The sequence below is a fragment of the Pongo pygmaeus genome, chromosome 6, assembly GCF_028885625.2.
Source record: "Pongo pygmaeus isolate AG05252 chromosome 6, NHGRI_mPonPyg2-v2.0_pri, whole genome shotgun sequence".
Taxonomy (NCBI): Eukaryota; Metazoa; Chordata; class Mammalia; order Primates; family Hominidae; genus Pongo; species Pongo pygmaeus.
Genome location: NC_072379.2, coordinates 12,304,641 through 12,328,390, shown reverse-complemented (window position 1 = coordinate 12,328,390; position 23,750 = coordinate 12,304,641). Strand labels below are relative to the sequence as shown.

The following is a 23,750-nucleotide window of genomic DNA, read 5'->3' as shown; positions in this document are numbered from 1 at the left end:
TTCTTCCTTGAAACATTTGTATCACAGTTTCCCACAGTCTGGATTTTCCTGATTACGTCCCCCTAGAGATTGCTTGAAAAGCCACAAAAGATCTCATTTTCCTGAGTGACCTTCCTTTTGGGGCCTGCCCTTGACAGAAAGCCCGGGAGGCCAGGGGTCAGGGCTGCCAGCATCACGTGTCTGTTTTTTATCTCCTGAGTGCCAACAGATGGGAAGCGGATCTGGAGGTCTTGCCACATCCAGTTCAGGGTCCTTGGCTCCACCGAGCATGAGAAGAGAAACACAAATGAGACTGACAAAGAGGAAAGCATTCGGGGAAGCCGGTGGCCACGAGAGTAGATGGTGCAGGGGGCCCACTGCCTCCCGCTGCTGTGGAACGGCCAGGACATGGGCCAGGGTGTTTCTGCCACTTCTGCAAGCACAGCTCCGGGTTTTCTGCTGCCACCTGACCTCCAAAGGGACCTCGCCTCCTCTCCTTCCTTTCCTGGTCCCTGATGAGACGGGGGTAGTTTCTGTCACTCTGACAAGTGCTTGAAACTCCAGACATGGGCTGTCAGGAACTGCCGTGCAGAGTGCATGTTGTCTGACCTGACTTCACTGGGCCCTGTCGGGTGCAGGAGAGGGAGCTGTGGATGGCACAGTGGGACACGTGCTCTACCGGCCTGGGGGTGGTGGGAATGCAGAGGAGGGGTATCCCCCATTGGGGATGTGTCAGGGATGAGATGCCCCAACAGGAGCCTGGGAGGCCACGTGTAGAGGCTGGGAGGTGAGGACACGTGGGGCTGCTCCGAGGGAGCCACATGCTGGTAGAGCCCAGGCACAGGTCACCAAGGGAGTCAGGGGTCGTGGGGGGTCAGAGGTCATAAAAGGAGTTGGGGTCACCAAGGAAGTCAGGTCATGGAGGGAGCTGACACAGGAGAGCATCTTAGAGGGCCTTGGGACCTTCCAAGGGGTATGGATTTTTTTCCCCAGCTTTATTGAGGTATAAATGACAAAAATTATATATATTTATCAAAGCATCTGAAATTTTTTCTTTTTCTTTCTTTCTTTCTTTTTTTTTTTGAGATGGAGTCTCACTCTGTTGCCCAGGCTGGAGTGCAGCGGCACAATCTTGGCTCACTGCAACCTCTGCCTCCTGGGTCCAAGTGATTCTCCTGCCTCAGCTTCCCGAGTAGCTGGGACTACAGGTGCCTGCCACCACACCCGGCTAATTTTTGTATTTTGAGTAGAGATGGGGTTTCACCATGTTGACCGGGCTGGTCTTGAACTCCTGGCCTCCAGTGATCCACCCACCTCAGCCTCCCAAAGTGTTGGGATTACAGGCGTGAGCCACCATGCCCAGCCTAAGCATTTTTCTTTTTGAGACTAAGTCTCGCTCTTGTCCCCCAGGCTGGAGTGCAATGGCGCGATCTCGGCTCACTGCCACCTCCGCCTCCCGGGTTCAGGCGATTCTCCTGCCTCAGCCTCCCGAGTAGCTGGGATTACAGGTGCCTGCCACCACACCCGGCTAATTTTTGTATTTTTAGTAGAGACGGGGTTTCACCATATTGGCCAGGCTGATCTCGAACTCCTGACCTCAGGTGATCCACCTGCCTCAGCCTCCCAAAGTGTTGGGATTACAGGCGTGAGCCACCACACCCAGCCAGCATTTTTCTTTCTTTGTAAATTTTATTTTTCCCAGCTTTAAAATGACATAATTGACAAATAAAAATTTTATACATATATTTAAAATTATGTAAGTTCAAAGTATACAGTGTGATGTTCTGATATACGTATCTTAGCTGGGCATGGTGGCTTACACCTGTAATACCAGCTGCTTGGGAGGCTGAGGTGAGAGGATCACTTGAAGCCAGGAGGTCAAGGCCAGCTTGGGCAACATAGCAAGACCTCGACTCTACAAAAACTTAAATTAGCTGGGCATGGTGGTGTGGACCTGTCATCACAGCACTTTGGGAGGCTGAGGCGGGAGGACTGCCTGAGCCCAGGAGTTGGAGGCTGCAGTGAGCTATGGTCGTGCCACTGCACTCCAGCCTGGGCAACAGAGCGAACCCCATCTCTAGAAAAACTAAAAAATCAATTTAAAAAAATGATATATGTGGATGACGCTAACAGGGAGCTGGGGAAGCCTGTGTAGGAGGGCGGTGTCTGGAGAGCGGTGGCCCCGTGAAGCGCCATGTGCAGCTGGAGTGGAGGGAGCTGACTTGGAAGCAGGAAGATGGACCAGGAGGCTGCTGGCCTCAGCCTAGCAGAAATTGACCAGGGCCGCTCGTCACAGATGAAGAGTGCAAATACAGGTGTCCGTGGATCAGAGAAAGGGCTCCAAGCCAGGGCTTTTGAAAACATAATTCTGGGACCCTCATCACCCACCAGAGGTGATGTTGTTATCCCCATTTTACAAATGGCAGTGCTGATCCCAGGAGAGGGTGAGTGACCTGGTCAAGGCTGACATTAGCACATGAGAGCTGGGATTCCAGCCTGGGGCTTCCTGTACCACGCTTTTGCTTCCTCGGACCCCTGGCTCTTATCATGGCCACCCCAGCCCACCCCTCCTTTCCATCCCCTTTGATTGCACACAATAGGAGAGCCACTTTTTGCCAGATCAGATCATCTTACTGTCTGAGGGTATGGCCTTTTCTGTCACCGATGGGCTGAATAACCCGAGTTTCTCTTCTCTGTCTCCGGAAAAGTAGCCCTAGTCCTGGCCACCCTCTGGCTCAGGGTCACTGCTGAGGTCGTCAGAAGAGCATCAAGGCTTTTGTGTGTGTGGAACAGCACAGCAGGCTTTCTGAGCTTCACAGACTTGCTCACGGAGTCCTGATGTGAGCACGTGTTGGAGGACATGGTCGGGCGGAACGAGGGAGTGGCAGCCCACCAGAGCCTTAGAGCATCCTGAGGACACAGCCCCAGGATCCTTGGGAAGGGCTGTGAGATGTGCTGCCTGACCGTGCCCGGGGTGCACTGGAGACAGGGTAAAGCTGGGGGAGGTGCACCTTGCTGGGGGAGCAGACAGGAACCCCGGGTGCTGGGCCGCTGGGCCCTGGAGCTTTCACAGGCCTGGAGTTGAATTACCCGCTTCACCTACCCCCAGCCTCACTGCCCTGTCAAGGTGGATAGAAACCCTTGCCCAACGCACAGGGTGGTGAGGATTAAACAAAATAAAGTAGAAAGCTTCTTGAATGCTAGCCGGCATACAGTGGGCACTCAGTAAGAAATCATACCCTTCGCCTGTTTTGTCTCTGACCTGTGGCCACTCACACCTGCTTTCACCTCCCCCTGCTTGTAGCCAGCTGTCTCCAGCAGCTGCCCTCCCTACGTGTTCATCAGAGTCCCTGTCTGCAGAGACAGCTACTGGCTTCTATCTAAGCTCCAGCAAACCACTTTCTGTTTTCACCAAAGGCTGGCGTTTCAAACCATTAGCCCCAGGCCACAAGGCTCTGAAGGTCAAGAAATCTGGGTCCGCCTAGCAGAGCCCACTCTCTATCCTGCCACGAGCAGGCTGCTCCCAACTCTGCTGCCATCGTGCCTCTGTGCCTAGCCGTCACCCCTTCTCTCGCCATGGGCACCCATGACCCTGGAGCCTGGAGAACTTGGCAGTAGACGCTAGGTTCTGAAAGGGAGCTGGTCCAAAGCAGCTTCTCCATGTGTCGCTAAGGGCAGGGGACAGTCTCAGGAGAAATCAAGTCCACTGTGCAGAAAATCCAACCGGATTTGCAGTTTCCGGAAATGTTCCTCAGCGTCGCCTGGGACGGGAACAAAATGAACCGCACATCTTGGTTAATCTCGGTCCAAGTGATGCAGTGCTTTTCCCGCCCTTCCTCATCTTCCCCACGCAGTGGGCTACAGCTGACTTTTATCCTGAACCCAGAAGGACTCCTGCTCCCAATTTAGGCGTGGAGAGCCCTAATTGGAACCTTCCATGCTCCGTTCTGGAGCCATGTGGTCTGTGTGCTCCAGGCCTGGGAGAGCTGCCACCTCTGTATGGCTGGAGCCTTGGCCTTTCTGGTTTTGTTTGTCTGTTTGTTTTTCCTTGAGACAGGATCTCACTCTGTCAGCCAGGTTGGAGTGCCGTGGCACAATCTTGGCTCACTGCAACCTTCACCTCAGCCTTCAGGCTCAAGTGATCCTCCTACCTCAGCCTCCCAAGTAGCTGGGACCACAGGCACACACCTCTACACCTGGCTAATTTTTGTATTTTTGGTAGAGACAGGCCATTTCGCCATGTTGCCCAGGCTGGCCTCAAACTCCTGAGCTATGGCGCCCACCCGCCTCGGCCTCCCAAAGTGCTGTACTGGTGTGAGCCACCGCACGCCGCCGAGCCTTGGGCTTTCGGATGGGCTGTTTGCACTCAGGAACCTCGGAAGGGTGCTCCCCAAGACAGAACATCGCCACTGCAAACGGAGCCCACCTTGCCAGGCATTTCCCCAACTGCCCTGATGGGAGGGGAAGGTGTGTCTTTCACGGCACACAGGATGCTCCCCGCTGACACCGACCCAGTGTCTTAGGCTCTGTTTGCCTGCAGTTCTTTTGTGTGGGGGAAGACGGGGACCAGATTTAATTTAATGTGATTGTGTGGCGCCCCGGCAGCAGGATCAGTGTGGCTTCCTTTATGGAGAGCAGCCCTGCCATAGCAACCTGCAGGCTGTCTTCTAGAGCCTGGAAGAGCTTTGTTCCGCAGACATGACTTCCTTTTTTTTTTTAATGGGAAAGGGAGAGGGCGTGTGGAGAAGGGCTCTGATATAAACAGTTACCAAGGAGACCCGAGTCGGGGTTGGAAAGGTTTTCTCCTTCCCTCGGTCCATACAGAGGGAGGAGGGGTGTGTGCCCGGTGCAGGGACTCAAGGGAGGCTTCAGTCTGGAGTCCTGAGTCCTGCCTGCTGGGGCTCCAGATGTTGCAGAGTTCTCGGGCTCGTAGGGGCAGACGCAGGCAGGAGCTCAGGGAGATTCCGAGAGGACTTTGGGGTGTCCAGGAGCACTTTGAGGCCACGGGCCCAGGCAACTTCCCCACCAGCACGGAACAGGGGATGCACAGGGCCGAACTTTCCATCCGCTGGCCCCTGCTGGTGTCCAAGAGAGAGCTGTGACCCTCCTTTTTTCCTAAGTCCTGGAGCTGAGAGTGAGAAGCCATGGGGTGCACGTACTCGTCTCCACCTGAGGAGCCCACTCTGAGAAGGTCAGTTCCTGACACTGTCCCTGGCGGCAGATTGCCTTGATGCCCCTTGGCCGGGGGACGCCCGCACCCTCCTGGCGGGGATGCGGACTTCCTCCTGGCGGGGACCTGCTGGAGGCCTGAAGATGCGGCTGCCTGGAGTTAACAGCAAGGTCAGCCATTCCCAGGGTTGTTGCCCCTGTCTCTGGCGAGGGACTCAGCCAGGCCTAGGCACTGGTGGCCCCTCTGGTCCAGGATTTGCATGCCGCATTTCCCTGCTTCCAAAGGAAGGAATTTGGACTGGAGACCAGGAAGGCCTCAGGCACCCTCTTCTCTGCCTATAAATAATCAGGTCCCCCATGCAAATCCAGGTCTGAAGTCCTCCGATGGAATAGAGCCCATTCAGAGCAGTCCAGTGTGGGCCCTCTCGGGCTAAGCCCCTGAACTTTGTTTCTTGGAGCCCCCAGCAGGGCCTTGGGTTGGGAAGGGAGCTTCCTGGCACGCTCCCCGGCAGGATGGGTTTAACCAGCAGGAACTTAAAGGAATTGTTCTGTGTTGCACCGGTGACCTAGAGGCACAGGTCCGCCTCCGTCTCCTTGGGTTCCCTTTCTCCCCCCTGGACCACTCACACTTCCTGGGTGAACCCTTGCCTTGGGGCAGAGCAGGCTGGCACACCTTGTCCACTCTGACGTTCCAGCCCAGAGGCTCCCCTCTCCACTCCCAGGGCCAGCCAGCCTGGCATTCTGCTTTGTCCAGCTGCGTCAGGAGGTCACATGGAAGCCCTCCTCCCCACCCACGCGCTGGGCTTCCGGGGCTGGAGCCGAGCTTGGAAGTTGCCATCCCTTGGCAGCCCGCTTCCCTTGAGGCTGTCTCTCCAGGGGGCCATTTTCTATTCCTGAGACGAGAGCCCAGCTCGTCCAAGAGGCCTTTGCCGGTTTCTTCAGCCATAAGCGTCTGCTCCCTTTGAAGCCCTGTGGCGTGAACCTGTCCTGTCCCGTCTGTCCCTGTGGCGTGAACCGTGCCATCCATCTATGTGGTCTTAGTACATGGCACCTTGTGCCATGGATGTCTTTGAAATCACAGGCTGACCGCCTTCCAGGGAATGCCCTTTTTTCTACTGGGTGTTAACCAAGTTCCCCAGTCAAGCACCGGGGAGGCTGCAATAACCAGATGCACTTTAATAATAGTGTGGGCACGAGAGGGGCGGGGCCTGTGCAGTCCCGTGCCTGTCTAGTGTCAGAGCCAGGATTTAAAGCCAGGTCCGCCCTGCCACGTGGCTCTTGCCATCTTGCTGGGATCCTCCTCGGAGACTGTCTTCCCCTGGCTGGAGGATTGGGCCTGTGAAGTCACAGGTTGTCTCGTTCTAGTCTCATGCCCTCGGTGCCTGGCGCAGTGCCTCCCGTGCCCCCACCCGGCTGGCCTGTGGTACCCGCCAGGCACTCATTGGGCACCGGGGTTTGCCTCTTGTCCTTTTCTTCAGCAAATCTTCAGATCCACCTTGTTGGAGATGGAACTTCCCTGGAAGCATCTGTCCTTTGAGTAGAGATAGGGGTTGGCTTTTCAGCTGATGCCAGATCAGACCTCAGAGGTGGCTAGGGAGTGAGAATTGCCTTCAACAGCCTCTGAGTCCACCCCTGCCAGCCTCGTGCTGGACAGAGAACTCAGGGCTGGCCACCCTAGGAGGAGACACGGCGTCCTGTGCCATGTGCCAGGCGTCACGCTCATGGCAGGGATACACAGACACCCCCCAAGGTTATTCAACCCAGGCTTCCAGTTAAGCCGTGGGAATGTGCAGAGTAAAGTGCCTTGGCCAACCGCTGTGTGTGCCACAGCGAAGACGGCGACAGGTGGTGTTGCTGCGTGAGGGGCGGGGACGGCCTCTCGGAGAGGAAGGTTAAGTTCTGTGGTGAAGGATGAGTAGAAGGTGGGAAGGGGTCACAGGAAGGGCCTTGCAGGCTCAGGGAGCCGCGTGGAGATGTGAGTAGCTTAGTGTAGCCCAGAGAGGCGGGACATGGGGCTGGGCCACTGCAGGAGGGGTGTTCAGAATCGGCCACTTTTCCCTTGTTTAAAGTATCTGCTCTGCCAGGGTCTCCTTACTCGGGGTTTAGCTATTCTAATTATCCTTATTGTTGGAGCCTTCAAAATCAATCAGTCAGGCCCCACATGTACCACTTCTATTTATTTATATCGATTGGTTGGTTGATGTACAGGGTCTCACTCTGTCTCCCAGGCTGGAACCCAGGTGTTCGAAGCTGCAGTGAGCTATGATGGCACCGCACGGTCATGTGATCGCACGGTGGTGAGATCATCGCCCACTGCAGCTTCAAACACCCAGGTTCAAGCGATCCTCCCACCTCAGCCTCCTGAGTAGCTGGGACCACGGGCACAGACCACCACACCGGGCTAATTTAAAACAATTTTTTATTTTTAGTTTTTAGAGATAGAGTGTTGCTGTTTTACTCAGGCTGGTCTCAAACTGGCCTCAAGTGATCCTCTCACCTTGGTTTCCCAAAGTGCTGGCATTACAAGTGTCAGCCACTGAGCTAGGTTCTTGGATACCCTCTTTAAGAAAATGCCTCTTCTTGGAAGTTGCGGTGAGCCGAGATGGCGCCACTGCACTCCAGCCTGGGCGACAGAGCGAGACTCCATCTCAAAAAAAAAGAAAAAGAAAATGCCTCTTCAAGTCTTTTGATAGTTTTTCTGATGGAGGATTTGTCTTTTTCCTGTTGATTTGTAGGGCTTTCTTACATTCTCAATCAAAGTCTTTTGCCCACATATAAGTACATTACAAATATCCTCTCCCACACTGCAGCTTGCCTTTCCTTCCTTTGATGGTGTTATTTTATTTTATTATTTTATTTTATTTTATTTTATCTTATTTTATTTTCTGAGACAGATTCTCACTCTGTTGCCCAGGCTGGAGTACAGTGGCGTGATCTCGGCTCACTGCAACCTCTGCCTCCCTGGTTCAAGTGATTCTCCTGCCTCAGCCTCCCAAGTAGGTGGGATTACAGATGCGCGTCACCACGCCCGGCTAATTTTTGTATTTTTAGTAGAGACGGGGTTTTGCCATGTTGGTCAGGCTGGGCTCAAACTCCTGACTCAAGTGATCCTCCCGCCTCAACCTCCCAAAGTGCTGGAATTACATGCATGAGTCACTATGCCCGACCAAAAATGTCATTTTAAATACAAAAATGTATTTTCATCTTCAGGTTTGTCACTTGATTCAGAATGGCCATATTTCAAATATCTGCCACCCAGAGGAAGGTGTTTCCCACCTTGCTGTATTCGGCCAGGGTTTTTCACCTCATTCAGCGCAAAAGTCCTGGGCAAGGGGCACTGGGCTTGTTCCTCTGGCCCTGCAGGCTTGGGGCAAGGGTCAGAAGGAAACAGAAGAACAGAAAATGGGGTGGGGTGAGGGGTGGTGCGGGGGTAGAAGGCCAGAAGTGGACAGTGGACAGAAGATTGTGTCACCCCAGCCTGATCCTGAGGCTGGCAGGCACCAGGTTGCCCTCTGGAGGGAACGGACCCAGGTCAGGGCTGTAGTCCCAGGAACGCAGAGAAGGGAAAAATGAAATGTGGCCCCAGTGCAGGGGAAGCGAAGGGGGTCTTTGAATCCCAGGGGAGCTGACCCTTGCGCAGGACCTTGAGGGCAGAGCAGGGGTCAGCCAGGTGAGGGGAGTGTGGCAGGAAGGCTCTGGGTAGAAGCGATGGTGTGCACGGGATTCTGAGGCCACCGCGCAGGGAGGGGGTGTGAATCAGTGCATCAAACATGGTTTGTGGAGGGGAGTGGCAGGTGACGCTGGAGACAGACTCTGAGGGGACTCGTGTACCCGGATCCCGTGGGTCGTGGGAGCTGTTGAAGAGCGGAGCAGGGCAGTGGCAGATGTGAGAGGCAGGGGCTGGAGACGGAAGAGGTGAAGAGGTGGAAGGTGGAGGCGAGGTCAGGCTGTGGGGACCTGGGCTGTGAGTGGGGAGGAAGAGGGAAGTAGAAACCTTGGCTCTTCCTTGAGGGAAACAAGCCCATATCTATCTGGGTGCAGGAGAGTTCTTGGCTTTGCAAAGCACTGGTGTCGCAAGAGGCTTTACTGTAGGGGAAATGGGAAGGGTGAGCTGGTGCGGGAGGCCTGGGAGCCCTGGTGTTGGACTAGAGGCCAGCTGCTGGCTTAGCCCCTGGGGAGTGGCATGGGACAAAGCTGGAATGTCCCCTTCCTGTGCTGCCACATCATCCTGTGAAACCTGCATCTAAGGACACCCACATCCCGTGACACCCGTGTCCCATGACACCTGCCTCCCACGCTCATTGCACACTTTTGTCTTGCAGGACCTCCTCTGTCAGAGAGAGCAGCTTTGTGGAAAAGATGAAGAAAACGGTGAGTTTCCTGCCTGTCTTTACTCTTCTCAGGAAGCCTCGGCCCCGGTGGGCATGTGAGCAAGTCTAGCAGACGGCTGGCGTCACCGCACAGAGGATGTCCCGGGGGCCAGGAGAGGGAACGCAGCCCGGCTCATCTGGGAGTCATTCTTGCCTAACCAAAGCCCTGAAGCAGCTCTGCTGTTGCTGGGACAGTTTGTTTCCTTGAATCTTTACTTTTTGAACAAACCAAAGTCTAAGAACAGACCCTCCCTCTAACTCACGAAGCTTCTCCCGTCTGGTCCTGGCCTGTCCAGGAGCAGAGGTAAATCTCACAGAGCTGCAGTCATGGCACCACTGCCATTTTATCTCTGCTTTGTTTTTGTTACTTTTTTTTTTTTTTTGAGACGGAATCTCGCTCTGTCACCCAGGCTGGAGTGCAGTGGTGTAATCTTGGCTCACTGCAAGCTCCACCTCCCAGGTTCAAGCCATTCTCGTGCCTCAGCCTTCCGAGTAGCTGGGATTACAGGTGCGTGCCACCACGCCCAGCTAATTTTTGTACTTTTAGTAGAGATGGGATTTCACCATGTTGGCCAGACTGGTCTTGAACTCCTGACCTCAGGTGATCCACCCGCCTCAGCCTCCCAAAGTGCTGGGATTACAGGCCTGAGCCACCGCACCCAGCCAATTTAAGTATTTAATTGTAGGCATCAGTAGTACATTTACATGGTTAAAATAAAAACATCCACTATTCAGTGGAAAGCTCCCCTCTGCCACCCACTCATCCCCACTGTTATTATTTATGGATCCTTCTAGAGTTCCTGTATGAACATACAAGTAAACAAACAGACTCTTATTTTTAACTTAAAAAAACCTTTATTTTATTTTAGAGACAGGGTCTCACTGTATTGCCCAGGCTGGAGTGCAGTGGTGCCATCATAGCTCACTGCAGCCTCAAACTCCTGGACTCAAGTGATCCTCCTACCACAGCCTCCCAAGTAGCTGGGACTACAGGCGCACACCACCACGCCTGGCTACTTTTTAAATTTATTCTTCATAGGAACAGGTTCTCGCTATGTTGCCCAGGCTGGTCTTGAACTCCTGGCCTCAAGCAATCCTGCCTCCGCCTCCCAAAGTGCTGGGACTATAGGCGTGAGCCATTTGCATCCGGCCTACACTTTTCTTAAAACACAAAATGTGGCATACTACGTGCACTGTTCCAGATCTTGCTTTTTTTTTTTTTTTTTGGAGACAGAGTCTCCCTCTGTTGCCCAGGCTGGAGTGCAATGGCGCAGTCTTGGCTCACTGCAACCTTCACTTCCTGGGTTCAGGTGATTCTCCTGCATCAGCCTCCGGAGTAGCTGGGGTTACAGACGCCTGCCGCCATGCCTGGCTAATTTTTGTATTTTTAGTAGAGACGGGGTTTCACCATGTTGGCCAGGCTGGTCTCAAACTGCTGACCTAGTGATCCATCTGCCTCGGCCTCCCAAAGTGCTGGGATTACAGGCCTGAGATACTGCGCCCGGCTGACCTTGCTTTAAAAAAAAACACACACAAAACAACTTAATATGTCTCAAAGATCCTTCCATATCAATACGAAGATACTGCCATCATCTTAGCTGTACCATGATTCCATTATATGGCCGTCTGGATTCACTGTAATGCATTTAACCCTGTCCTGTTAAAGATGGGCACTGGGGCTCTTTCTACTCTTTGGTCACTGTGAATATGTAGCTTGATTTGCACATTTCAAATACAAAGCAGTCCCAAAAGGGGAATTGCTGGATCGGAAGGTAGATGTGTTTGCAATCATGATAGAAGCTACAAATCGTCCCCGTAGGAGTCACACCGTGGCACGCGCTCAAGAATAGCGACGTGTGAGAAAACTGTTCCCCACAGCCTTGCCAACAGTTTGTTATTAAAGTTTAGATTTTTGTCAGTTTTCTAGGTTTAAAAAAAAAAATCTCAGTATAGTTGTAATTTACATTTTTATGAATGAGATTCAGTAGATTTTCACCCATCTAGATCTAGATGGCTTCGTTTTTCTTTTTTTCTTTCTTTTTTTTTTTTTGAGACAGGGTCTCGCTTTGTTGCCCAGGCTGGAGTGCAGTGGTGTGATCTCGGCTCACTGCAATCTCCACCTCCCGGGTTCAAGCAATTCTCCTGCCTCATTCTCCTGAGTAGCTGGGATTACAGGTGCGTGCTACCATGCCTGGCTAACTTTTGTATTTTCAGTAGAGACAGGGTTTGGCCATGTTGGCCAGGCTGGTCTCGAACTCCTGACCTCAGGTCATCCACCCAACTTGGCCTCCCAAAGTGCTGGAATTACAGGCCTGAACCACCGCACCCAGCCTCTTTTTTCTTTTTTTAATAGATTCTCTCTTCACATCTTTTGCCCGCTTTTCTGTTGGGATGGATCTTTCTCCTTGAAATTATTAGGGAGATGAATCTCTTGTCTGTGATATAAGTTGAAAATATCTTGCCCATTAAAGAGTTTGAGATTCCATCTCTTAAAAAAAAGTTTGTCTTTCAACGTAGCTGATCGCATTTTTATTTGTTTTGCTGTGTAAAAGTTATATAGTCAACTATATGATTCTTTCTTTTCGTGACTTCTGGACCTTCATAATTTGAAGGTCTTCCCCATGCTAAAGAGATTAAGATATTCCTGTATTTTTTTTTTCTAGTACTTTTAGGGTTTTGTTTTTCATATTTAAAATTTAAAATCTCATCTATTGGGAATTTATCCTGATGTAAGATGTGAGGTGTGAATCCAACTCTACATTTTACATAGCTGTCTAAACACCATGTATTAGAGTCCATCTTTCCCCCACTGGTTTGAAATGCCACCTTTATCATATACTTAATTCCTGGGCTGGGCGCAGTGGCTCACGCCTGTAATCCCAACACTTTGGGAGGCCGAGGTGGGCAGATCGCTTGAGCCCAGGAGTTTGAGACCAACCTGGGCAACATGGCGAAACCCCATCTCCACAAAAAATAGAAAAGTTAGCGGGACACAGTTGTGCGCGCCTATAGTCCCCGCTACCTGAGAGGCTGAAGTGGGAAGATAGCTTGAGCTTGGGAGGCACAGATTGCAGTGACCACTGAACTCAAGCCTGGGCAACAGAGCTACACCCTTTGTCAAATAATAATAATAATAGCTGGGTCTCTGGGTTCTTTTCGCTGGGCACAACGTGTTCAAGGTTCACCCACACTGTAGCATATGTTAGTACTTCCTTTTTATTGCCAAATAATGTTTTAATATATGGATTCTTTCTTATTTTTCCATGACTTTTAGGATCAATTTGTTGAGGAAAAAAGAGCTGTTCAGATTTTTTTTTTTTTTTTTTTTTTGGTAAAGACTGGGTCTCTCACTCTGTTGCCCAGGCTGTTCTCAAACTCCTGGGCTTAAGCAGTCCTCCTGGTGTGGCCTCCCAGGGTACTGGGATTACCGGTGTGAGCCACTGCACCCAGCTGGTTCAGATTTCTATTACATCATGCCACATTTCTCTAGTGACATAAATAGAGCTGCCATTTCTGTGGTTCGAGACTCCCTGTCCACAATCGGGGTGCTTTTCCATTGGCGTGAGTCCTTTGTGTGTCGTTCAGTAGCTTCTGACCCATCTCTTATAAAGTTTATTTCTAGGTATTTTATGTATTTTGATGCTCCTGTAAATATTTAGCTGCTATCTTAGGTCATCTTTTGTTCTCTTAACCTGATAATCATGAGCACTTTCTCTTCTATTGAGTATTTTTACAGTGATTATTTTAAAATATCCTTTTGGGCAAAAACCCCGTCTCTACTAAAAATACAAAAATTAGCCAGGCATGGTGGCGCGCACCTGTAGTCCCAGGTACTTGGGAGGCTGTTGCCTCCCAACCCGGGAGGCAGAGGTTGCATTGAGCCAAGATCGCACCACTGCACTCCAGCCTGGCAAACAGAGCAAAATTCCGTCTAAAAAAAAATAAAAATCCTTTTGGCTGGGCGCAGTGGCTCATGTCTGTAACCCTAGCACTTTGGGAGGCTGAGGCGGGCGGATCACCTGAGGTCAGGAGTTTTGAGACCAGCTGGGCCAACATGGTGAAACCCTGTCTCTACTAAAAATACAAAAAATTAGCCAGGCATGGTGACGGGCACCTGTAATCCCAGCTATTCGGGAGACTGAGGCAGGAAAATCGCTTGAACCCAGGAGGCGGAGGTTGCAGTGAGCTGAGATCGCACCACTGCACTCCAGCCTAGGCAACAAGAGCAAAACTCTGTCTCAAGAAAAAAAAAAAAAAAAACTTCTAATGATTTAACAATGATTTGTAGAAAATTCAGGAACTTTAAAAAGTATAAGAACGTTTATTGTAATCCCTAAGTTTTTTTTGGTGGTTGTTTTGAGACTTAGTCTCACTCCTGTCACCCAGGCTGGAGTGCAGTGGCTTGATCACAGCTCACTTCAGCCTCAACCTCCCAGGCTTAAATGATCCTCCCACCTCAGCCTCCCAAGTAGCTAGAACCATAGGCATGCGCCACCACACCCAGATAAATTTTTTGTATTTTTAGTAGAGACAGGGTTTTGCCATGTTGCCCAGGCTGGTCTCAGACTCCTGGGCTCAAGTCATCCTCCTACCTCGGCCTCCCAAAGTACTAGGATTACAGAAGTGAACTACTGCACCCGGCCCCATAAGTTTTATTTTGTATGAGGTGGGATTCAGTGTGAAAACTAGAGACCGCTTTAGGCATTTTAATCTGGAAAGGATTTCACACAGGGAAGGGGGCGCTTCCAGGTTACTGGAGGGGCTGAAGGAGCAGGTTTTAGGTTGGTCTCTAAGATATCACAGAAGTGACCTGCAAGGTAGCTGCTCCGTTCGAATCCAGCCTGAAACTGTTGAGTTCAGGACACACCACGTGTAGCTGTGATCCAGGATAAGAAGCTACTTCTACAGCTGCCTCTGAACATCACATAAGCCGGTAGCCAGGACTAGGAACTTGCAGTCTGGCTACCAAAACTATTAGAAATACCTCAGGTGGCTGGGCACGGTGGCTCACGCCTGTAATCCCAGCACTTTGGGAGGCCAAGGTGGGCAGATCACCTGAGGTCAGGAGTTCGAGACCAGCCTGGCCAACATGTTGAAACCCAGTCTCTACTAAAAATTTAAAAAAATTAGCTGAGCATAGTGGTGGGTGCCTGTAATCCCAGCTACTTAGGAGGCTGAGGCACGAGAATTGCTTGAACCCGGGAGGCAGAGGTTGCAGTGAGCTGAGATTGTGCCATTATACTCCAATCTGGGTGTCAGAGCGAGACTCCATCTCACACACAAAAATAAAAAAAAAGAAAAGAAAAAAAGAAAAATGCCTCAGGCACTGAAGACCAGGCACTGCAGAGAACCTCACATGTGCTTGAGGGGCCAGGAACCCTTTGCCTCCCTTCCACCCTTCAGATCTTGCAAAGAACATTCAATTGGCTGAACCGAATTGGCTGCAACTTCAGCCCCAACGGGCTCTGGGGAATAGGATTTCAGGCTTTTCAACAGCTGCTGGAGGAGGAAGGTGGACTGACGAGTATGTGAGCCAGCCCCTAGGACCTTTCCCTGTTTTAAAATTTTATAATGAATATGTATTATAATTAACCAGCAAAACACATCCAGAATGCCCCATTTAGGGACTCTCGATATATTTCTTGCCATTCTGTTTTCTTTGTGCCTGTGGGTATAGAAAGAAAATACATATGTATGTTTTGATATACATATCTATTATTTATATGACACAATTAGATTGTATAGCCAGCCCTGCATATCCGTGAGTTCTGAGTTCATGAATTCAACTGCAGATTGAAAATATTTGGAGAAAAAAATGGATGGTTGTGTCTGTCCTGAACACATACTGTCATGTTACTGTTCCCTAAACAATACAGCATAGCAACTATTTACAGAGAATTTACATTACATTATTAGATTAATAAGTAATCTAGAGATGATTTAAAGTATGTTGGAGGATGGGTGTAGGCTACACACAAATACCACATCATTTTATAGCAGGGACTTGAGCATCCTTGGATTTTTTTGTTTTTTTTGAGACGGAGTTTCGCTCTTGTAGCCCAGGCTGGAGTGCAATGGCGCGATCTCGGCTCACCACAACCTCTGCCTCCCAGGTCTAAGTGATTCTCCTGCCTCAGCCTCCCAAGTAGCTGGGATTACAGACATGCGCCACCATGCCCGGCTAATTTTGTATTTTTAGTAGAGACAGGGTTTTCTGCATATTGGTCAGGCTGGTCTTGAACTCCCGACCTCAGGTCATCTGCCCACCCCGGCCTCCCAAAGTGCTGAGATCACAGGTGTGAGCTACCGGAGGTAGAGTCTTGCTCTGTCACCCAGGCTGGAGTGCAGTGGCGTGATCTCGGTTCACTGCAACCTCCACCTCCTGGGTTCAAGCTGTTCTCCTGCCTCAGCCTCCCTAGTAACTGGGATTACAGGTGCACGCCACCATGCCCGGCTAATTTTTGTATTTTTAGTAGAGATGGCGTTTCACCATGTTGGTCAGGCTGGTCTCGAACTCCTGACCTCAGGTGATCCGCCCGCCTCGGCCTCCCAAAGTGCTGGGATCACAGGTGTGAGCCACTGCGCCCGGCCGCATCCTTGGATTTAAGTATCTATGGGAGGTCCTGGAACCATTCCCCCATGGATAAGGGCTATACATTGGTTACTCTTTTTAACTTTGTTTTTTCCCCATGTCATGAAAATGTCAGAAATGTGATCTTGAGCAGCCGCGTGTGTGAGATTGCCTTGGTGACCTTTGCCCTCCTTTGCCACAGTGGCTGTGACCGTCAGAAGCGAGTCCCAGAGGAACTTAGAAGGGACTCAAAGTCAGGAAGGAAAGGGGGGTGGCCTGCCGGGCCTGCCCAGTGGGTGTCCGCCGGAGCCATGGCTGAGGTCTGTGGCCCTCACCAACCCCGTGTCTGCCTTCCTTAGGGGAGGAACATCATCGTGTTCTACGGCTCCCAGACGGGGACTGCAGAGGAGTTTGCCAACCGCCTGTCCAAGGATGCCCACCGCTACGGGATGCGAGGCATGTCAGCGGACCCTGAGGAGTATGACTTGGTAAGCTGCCACCGCGCGCTGGCCCCAGATGAAGGCAGTGGGCAGGACAGGGAGCAGGTCTGTAGGGCGCCCCTCAGCAGGGGGAGGCCGGCAGGGAATGGGGTCCTGGGAAGACGTCCTCGGAAGTTGCCTTCCCGTGAGGGTCAGTGCCATCCCTGCCCGGGCTGACTGAAGGAAGGGCCATTCCTGCAGTTGCAGCCACGTGCCAGGCGTCCTTTCCCCAGGACTGGCCCTCCCCTGAGCGCCGGCTGCCCTTCTTGCGGCCACCACATCTCCCAAACCAAACCCAAACCCCTCCTCCGAGGTCTTGGTGATGGGCACCACCCCACAGCCATCTCCAGGCTGCATTTGCAGTTGATGGACAGTTTAGTTAGATATCAGTGTGCACCGGGGCCATGTGGTGCCTGGGAGCCCTGGAATGATGAGGTTCCCAGGGTGGCCTCAGACCTGCATCAGCAGAGGAGGCTGCATTCTGATGGCTCTTTTGTGCCAAGCTTCACTTTCCTCTAGAAACACATCCTCTCCGCTCCAGCCTAACACAGGTGACCTTGTCCTGCCCACCTGGCACAAATGCCCATTCCCCAGCCCCTCTGTGTTGTTCCTTCTCTCTGATCCCACGACACTCGGACATCCCTGGCCTGGTGCCACCCTGGGCAGGACCTGGCCTTCCCTGTCTGGTGCGGGTTGAACCTTGAACAGGCTCAGTCATGGCCGGGGCGCGGTCCTGTCCCTGTTTCTGCAGGCCGACCTGAGCAGCCTGCCAGAGATCGACAACGCCCTGGTGGTTTTCTGCATGGCCACCTACGGCGAGGGGGACCCCACCGACAATGCCCAGGACTTCTACGACTGGCTGCAGGAGACGGACGTGGATCTCTCTGGGGTCAAGTTCGCGGTGAGTCACCCAAAGACTGCTATGGGCTCCCGGTGGCCTGCGGTGCCTCCCTGGGGACTCCAGATCCTTGTGTCTGAAAGGCAGCCCTCCAGACCCCCACCCTGTCCTCAGCAGCCAGGGCAGGCCGCTTGTGAGACCCTCTCCTCTGCCCTGGACCCCAACACTACGAGAATGTCCCCTCCCTGTCCCCAGCCCCAGTTGGCTCCAGGGGGTATTGGGTGCTGGAGACTAAAGGCAAGAAGGGTCTGGCCGGACGACTGAGACCTGCCTGGCCTAGGAGAGCCTGGCCTAGGAGCCCCAGCCCGGTGGGGAGGGTGGGCTACCCCTGCTTCCCCGTGGGTTGAGGCTGGCACTGGGTGGGGCAGGCTGTGGGCTGCAGGTCACCCAAATGAAGCCTCTACAGTGGCCCAGTGTTCCTCACAGTGCAAGGCGCCTGGTGGGACGGAGGCCTGCAGCTGTTGCCAGCAGCTCAGCCAGCACTGTGGGGCCTCCCACCCAGCCCCCACGGTACCTCCCACTGGTCAGGTCGAGGGCCAGGCCTCAGAGTGGCCCCTGTGTCCACACAGGTGTTTGGTCTCGGGAACAAGACCTACGAGCACTTCAATGCCATGGGCAAGTACGTGGACAAGCGGCTGGAGCAGCTCGGCGCCCAGCGCATCTTTGAGCTGGGGTTGGGCGACGACGACGGGAAGTGAGTGCCCACCCTGCCACCATGATCAGTGCTGCGGGCTTAGGCAGGGGCCGTGGAACGTGAGGGGCGCGCACACCATTGTGTCAGCTGAGCCTCTGCCCTGCCCCTGCCAGTTCTGTTTTTCGGCTTGCCCAACTCCCTGGAGCCTTCCTGATGCTCTGGGTTTATGTCGCTGGGCGCCCCAGGGTGCACAGTCCTGAGCTTTGGGGATGGGGTGGGGTCGGGGCGTGCCTGGCACCAGGTACTGTTGCCACATCGGCCTCCCCTGAGCCGCTCCCCATCTCCTCTCCTTGGCCCAGCTTGGAGGAGGACTTCATCACCTGGCGAGAGCAGTTCTGGCCGGCCGTGTGCGAGCACTTTGGGGTGGAAGCCACTGGCGAGGAGTCCAGGTGAGCGAGTGCCCGCAGGTGCAGTGGGTGTCCTGGGTGAGTCCTGTGCCGAGGGCAGCTACCCTGGAATGAGGGCTGGCAGTGGGTCGCAGCGAGGTTAGAAGACACTCCGTCATAGGGTCGAGGAGGGACCTTGGTCCCAGCCAAGCACTCACTCTGCCACCTTGCTCTGCACTGCCCTGGGGCAACGGGGTGCATCCCGCCTCTCGACAAGGACACAGCCGTCGGGCTCTGTGGCTAGGTTCAACTTTGGCAAAAGGGCTCATTTCCTTAAAATCTGCCTCCACAGACTCGGCCGAAAACATAATGTTCCTCTCGGTGCCCTTGGTGGCCCCTGGGTGCTGCCCGGGCTTCCTTACCTTCTCCCAGAATCTCCTGGAAGCCTGCCCAGCCCTGCCCCGGCTTCTGGGCCTCTGGGCCTTTGGCCCCCGGCAGCTCCACGCCGCCTCCCTCCTTGCTCCCTTGCCTGCCCTCCTTGCGCATCTGCAGCAGGGGCTCCCCTGCTTCTTGTTGTATGTACCTGGGCCCTCGCCCCAAAGGCCACGCATGGTCTCCCCTGCAGTCCGACCCCTCCCTCTTGGGACTGACCCCTGCCGCTTCCCGGCCTCACCCTTGCTCTCCACTTTCCAGCATTCGCCAGTACGAGCTCGTGGTCCACACGGACATAGACGCGGCCAAGGTGTACATGGGGGAGATGGGCCGGCTGAAGAGCTACGAGAACCAGAAGCCGTGAGTGGAGGGAGTGTGGCTTGGGGCAGACGGCTCTATGGCCACTGGTGCACCCCAGGCTCAGTCTGCTGTGTATCCCCATATCCCCACAGGGCCCTTCTCACCAGACCCCGTGCCACGAGTGGGTGTGAGTGGGGCGGGAGACTGGCACTCGCCCAGTTTGTACTGAGCTTACTTAGCCACCTTACTCTGCACTGCCTGGGGCAGCAGGACACGTCCCACTTCTCGACAAGGACAGCGCATTGGCATCTGTGGCTAGGCTCCTCTTTGGCAGAAGGGTTCATTTTCTTAGAATCTATCTCCATAGGTAGACTTGGGGGAGAAACCTGGCGTTCCTCTCTGTACCCTTGCTGGCCCCTGGTTGCTGCCCAGATTCCTGCCCGAGCCACCCAGGGAAGTCCTCGTGCCACTGCATCCAAGACCAGCTGTCCTGCTTTCTGTAGGCCTGTCCCAGCCTGGCTGGAGTGAGAAGCCCCGCATGTCAGTGGCTTTCCGGAGTGCAAGTTTCTCTCTTGTCCACGGTGGGGGTGGGGGAGCTGTGCTCCTCATTTGGGGACCAGCCACCTTCCAGCCTGTGGGGCCATCAGCTTGGGCCTCACAGGTCTTTTAGGGGCTAGCCTCAGTTTCCACATCTGTAAACAGACACTGATGACCCAGCTCTGCCCACGTGGTGGGACTATAGAGAGAACCGCATTGGGGCTGGGCGAGGTGGCTCACAGCTGTAATCCCAGCACTTTGGGAGGCCGAGGTGGGTGAATCACCTGAGGTCAGAAGTTCAAGACCAGCCTGGCCAACATGGTGAAACCCCGTCTCTAGTAAAAATATAAAAATTAGCCAGGCATGGTGGCACACGCCTGTAATTCCAGCTGCTCAGGAGGCTGAGGCAGGAGAATTGCTTGAACCTGGGAGGCGGAGGTTGCAGTGAGCCGAGATCGCCCTGCTGCACTCCAGCCTGGGTGGCAGAGCGAAACTCTGTCTCAAAAAAAAAAAGAGAACTGCATTGGACCGGGCTGGGAGAGCCCTTGATGTAACTGGTGAGATTTCCTCATGGAGATCTCTGAGATTCCCTGTGCTTTGTGCAACCAGAAGGGTCCTTGGAGATGGAGACTCAGATCAAAGCCCTGGCTACTCACTGCGCTTCTCTCCTCCTCACCCAGCCCCTTTGATGCCAAGAATCCGTTCCTGGCTGCAGTCACCACCAACCGGAAGCTGAACCAGGGAACCGAGCGCCACCTCATGCACCTGGAATTGGACATCTCGGACTCCAAAATCAGGTACCAGCTGCCGCCATCGCCGCCATCACCCCCTGAACCCTCACTCTGGGCCTCCTGACCCCGGGCAGGGCCAGCCTTCCGCCCCTCCCGAGCCTCACATCTCCCTTCAGGTATGAATCTGGGGACCACGTGGCTGTATACCCAGCCAACGACTCTGCTCTCGTCAACCAGCTGGGCAAAATCCTGGGTGCCGACCTGGACGTCATCATGTCCCTGAACAACCTGGATGGTGAGTGCCAGTCAGGGCGCCCTGCCGGGCTCAGGCAGCCGCAGGATTGGGCCTATAGGAAGGCCCTGGGTTGAGCTTCTGCTTAGGCCTGAAGCCCTGGTGCCTGGGAGGCCCTTGCGCCGAGACTCCACGGTTACAGGATCCCAAGCAAACGGGAGGCGGAGTGGCTGTAGGGGTCTAGCCCTCTCTGTCGGGGTTCCCCCTACCCCGTCACTGTCATAGTCCTTTAAGGGAGTGAGGTGCTGAGGCCTGGAGGCAGAGGCAGCCCTGGCTCCCCCATGGCCACTGTGTCCTGCTGGGAAGGAGGGCCTGGCTCCACAACCCACTTCCGCGGGCCTGGGGCTGCCCCCACCTCCTCACTGAAGTCAGGAGTCAGCCCTCCCAGGCCCCCAAAGGGTGCTCAGTGGTGCCGAGTGGCAGTAGCCATTGCGCGGGGCTGCCTGGGCCTGGTGGGGCTGCCCAGCCTGAGCCTCCCGCTGTGAGGCCCCCGGACCCCACTGGTCACCGACCTGGGCCGAGCCCACCTCGCCCCACCCCTGCTTGCCGGTCCTCAGCCGCCACTCCAGGGCTGCCCTTACTATCGGCTTCCGCAACCCGCCTGTGAGGGAAGCCTGGGCGGGGCTGTGTCAGTGTTGTGTGCGCTGAAAGCACAGCGCGTGCGTTAGCGTGCAGGGGCTCCCCCGCACCTCCCCTAGCAGGGTCCTGCCTCTGATGAGGACTTCCTGTCTGGCTGGAGGCCCCAGACTTGGCCCCAGGGCCAGGGAGGCATCAGAGAGCGCAGACCTTGTTTCCAGCACCAGCTGGGGCGCCTGTTCCCGCAGAGCCGGCCGCCTACCCCAAGTCCTGCCTGTCTCTTCCCCGCAGAGGAGTCCAACAAGAAGCACCCATTCCCGTGCCCCACGTCCTACCGCACGGCCCTCACCTACTACCTGGACATCACCAACCCGCCGCGCACCAACGTGCTGTACGAGCTGGCGCAGTACGCCTCGGAGCCCTCGGAGCAGGAGCTGCTGCGCAAGATGGCCTCCTCCTCCGGCGAGGGCAAGGTGCGCCCCCTTGGCCCTGCGACCTCCGCCCCTTCACCCCGCCGTTCTCCGAGCTCCGTGGGCCCCAATCAGCCCCATCTCACCCCCGTGTCTCCTAGGAGCTGTACCTGAGCTGGGTGGTGGAGGCCCGGAGGCACATCCTGGCCATTCTGCAGGACTGCCCGTCCCTGCGGCCCCCCATCGACCACCTGTGTGAGCTGCTGCCGCGCCTGCAGGCCCGCTACTACTCCATCGCCTCATCCTCCAAAGTGAGGGCCGGCCCTGCCCTGCCAGCCACACGCTGGAGGCCCAGCCCTGCTCACAGCACGCAGAGTGCAAGGCCGGCTCAGGAGCTCTGAGAGCTGAGCCCTGAGCCACAGTTCCAGCCCCAGATGCCTCCCCAGGCTGTGGACTCAGTGGGGCTGGCTTGTGAGATTCCCAGCATCTGTCCAGCCCCGGTCCCCAGAGCCAGTCGGGGAAGCCGCTGGGGAGGGGGCCTCTGAGGTTTGGGTGCCAGGTGGGCTGGAAGAGGCCCTGGGTGAGTGGGGCTGGCCTGCAGAACGGGACTCGGGGTCGGGGCTCGGCAGGGGCCTTGGCTTGGCGGCGGAGCTCACATGGCCCTCCCCACAGGTCCACCCCAACTCCGTGCACATATGTGCAGTGGTTGTGGAGTACGAGACCAAGGCCGGCCGCATCAACAAGGGTGTGGCCACCAACTGGCTGCGGGCCAAGGAGCCTGCTGGGGAGAACGGCGGCCGTGCGCTGGTGCCCATGTTCGTGCGCAAGTCCCAGTTCCGCCTGCCCTTCAAGGCCACTACGCCTGTCATCATGGTGGGCCCCGGCACCGGGGTGGCACCCTTCATAGGCTTCATCCAGGAGCGGGCCTGGCTGAGACAGCAGGGTGAGTGGGGTCCCGCGAGGGAGAGGGGGTGACGACTGGGAGTCCCACGCTCACCCCGGCCCCTGCCACGCAGGCAAGGAGGTGGGGGAGACGCTGCTGTACTACGGCTGCCGCCGCTCAGATGAGGACTACCTGTACCGGGAGGAGCTGGCGCAGTTCCACAGGGACGGTGCGCTCACCCAGCTCAACGTGGCCTTCTCCCGGGAGCAGTCCCACAAGGTGAGACGGGCGGGCACCCACGAAGGCGGGCATGAGGCTGGCAGGGCCACAATGCCCCCTCTGACAGCACCACCCTTGGCCCCAGGTCTACGTCCAGCACCTGTTAAAGCGAGACCGAGAGCACCTGTGGAAGTTGATCGAAGGCGGCGCCCACATCTACGTCTGTGGGTGAGTGGGGTCACTGGACTAGGGGGTAGGGAGGACAAGGCCTGGCCTGCCGCAGTTGGCCCAGCCCCCAGCACCCCTTCTTCCTGCCCAGGGATGCACGGAACATGGCCAGGGATGTGCAGAACACCTTCTACGACATCGTGGCTGAGCTCGGGGCCATGGAGCACGCGCAGGCAGTGGACTACATCAAGAAACTGATGACCAAGGGCCGCTACTCCCTGGACGTGTGGAGCTAGGGGCCTGCCTGCCCCCACCCCACCCCACCCCACAGACTCCGGCCTGTAATCAACTCTCCTGGCTCCCTCCCGCAGTCTCCTGGGCGTGTTTGGCTTGGCCTTGGCATGGGCGCAGGCCCAGTGACAAAGACTCCTCCGGGCCTGGGGTGCACCCTCCTCAGCCCCCCCAGGCCAGGTGAGGTCCACCGGCCCCAGGCAGCACAGCACAGGGGTGCCAGGCTCCACGCCTCTGGAGGCCTCTAGCTCTCGGTGGCTGCACAGAAGGGCTCTTTCTCTCTGCTGAGCTGGGCCCAGCCCCTCCATGTGATTTCCAATGAGTGTAAATAATTTTAAATAACCTCTGGCCCTTGGAATAAAGTTCTGTTTTCTGTATTTGCCTGGTATTGTGAGAGTAGATCTGGGGCCTCCACCTGGATCAAC

At 55.0% G+C, this 23,750-nt stretch overlaps 1 protein-coding gene across 4 annotated transcripts in view; it reads left to right on the top strand.

Annotated features, from left to right (window-relative positions):
• LOC129041192 (NADPH--cytochrome P450 reductase) overlaps positions 1 to 23,702 on the top strand; it is a 71,471-nt gene extending 47,769 nt beyond the window's left edge. For all 4 annotated transcript variants that reach the window (XM_054496555.2, XM_063668200.1, XM_054496556.2 and 1 more), the window contains exons 3-16: positions 9,471 to 9,519; positions 16,449 to 16,577; positions 17,320 to 17,469; positions 18,036 to 18,160; positions 18,460 to 18,549; positions 19,180 to 19,278; positions 20,436 to 20,552; positions 20,663 to 20,781; positions 21,646 to 21,827; positions 21,926 to 22,075; positions 22,437 to 22,707; positions 22,781 to 22,926; positions 23,012 to 23,094; positions 23,186 to 23,702. In XM_054496555.2, coding sequence (XP_054352530.1) covers positions 9,471 to 9,519; positions 16,449 to 16,577; positions 17,320 to 17,469; positions 18,036 to 18,160; positions 18,460 to 18,549; positions 19,180 to 19,278; positions 20,436 to 20,552; positions 20,663 to 20,781; positions 21,646 to 21,827; positions 21,926 to 22,075; positions 22,437 to 22,707; positions 22,781 to 22,926; positions 23,012 to 23,094; positions 23,186 to 23,330 — 1,855 coding nt within the window. In that variant the 3' untranslated portion in view covers positions 23,331 to 23,702. The remainder of the gene's footprint in view (positions 1 to 9,470; positions 9,520 to 16,448; positions 16,578 to 17,319; positions 17,470 to 18,035; positions 18,161 to 18,459; positions 18,550 to 19,179; positions 19,279 to 20,435; positions 20,553 to 20,662; positions 20,782 to 21,645; positions 21,828 to 21,925; positions 22,076 to 22,436; positions 22,708 to 22,780; positions 22,927 to 23,011; positions 23,095 to 23,185) is intronic.
• Positions 23,703 to 23,750: the final 48 nt, after the last annotated feature.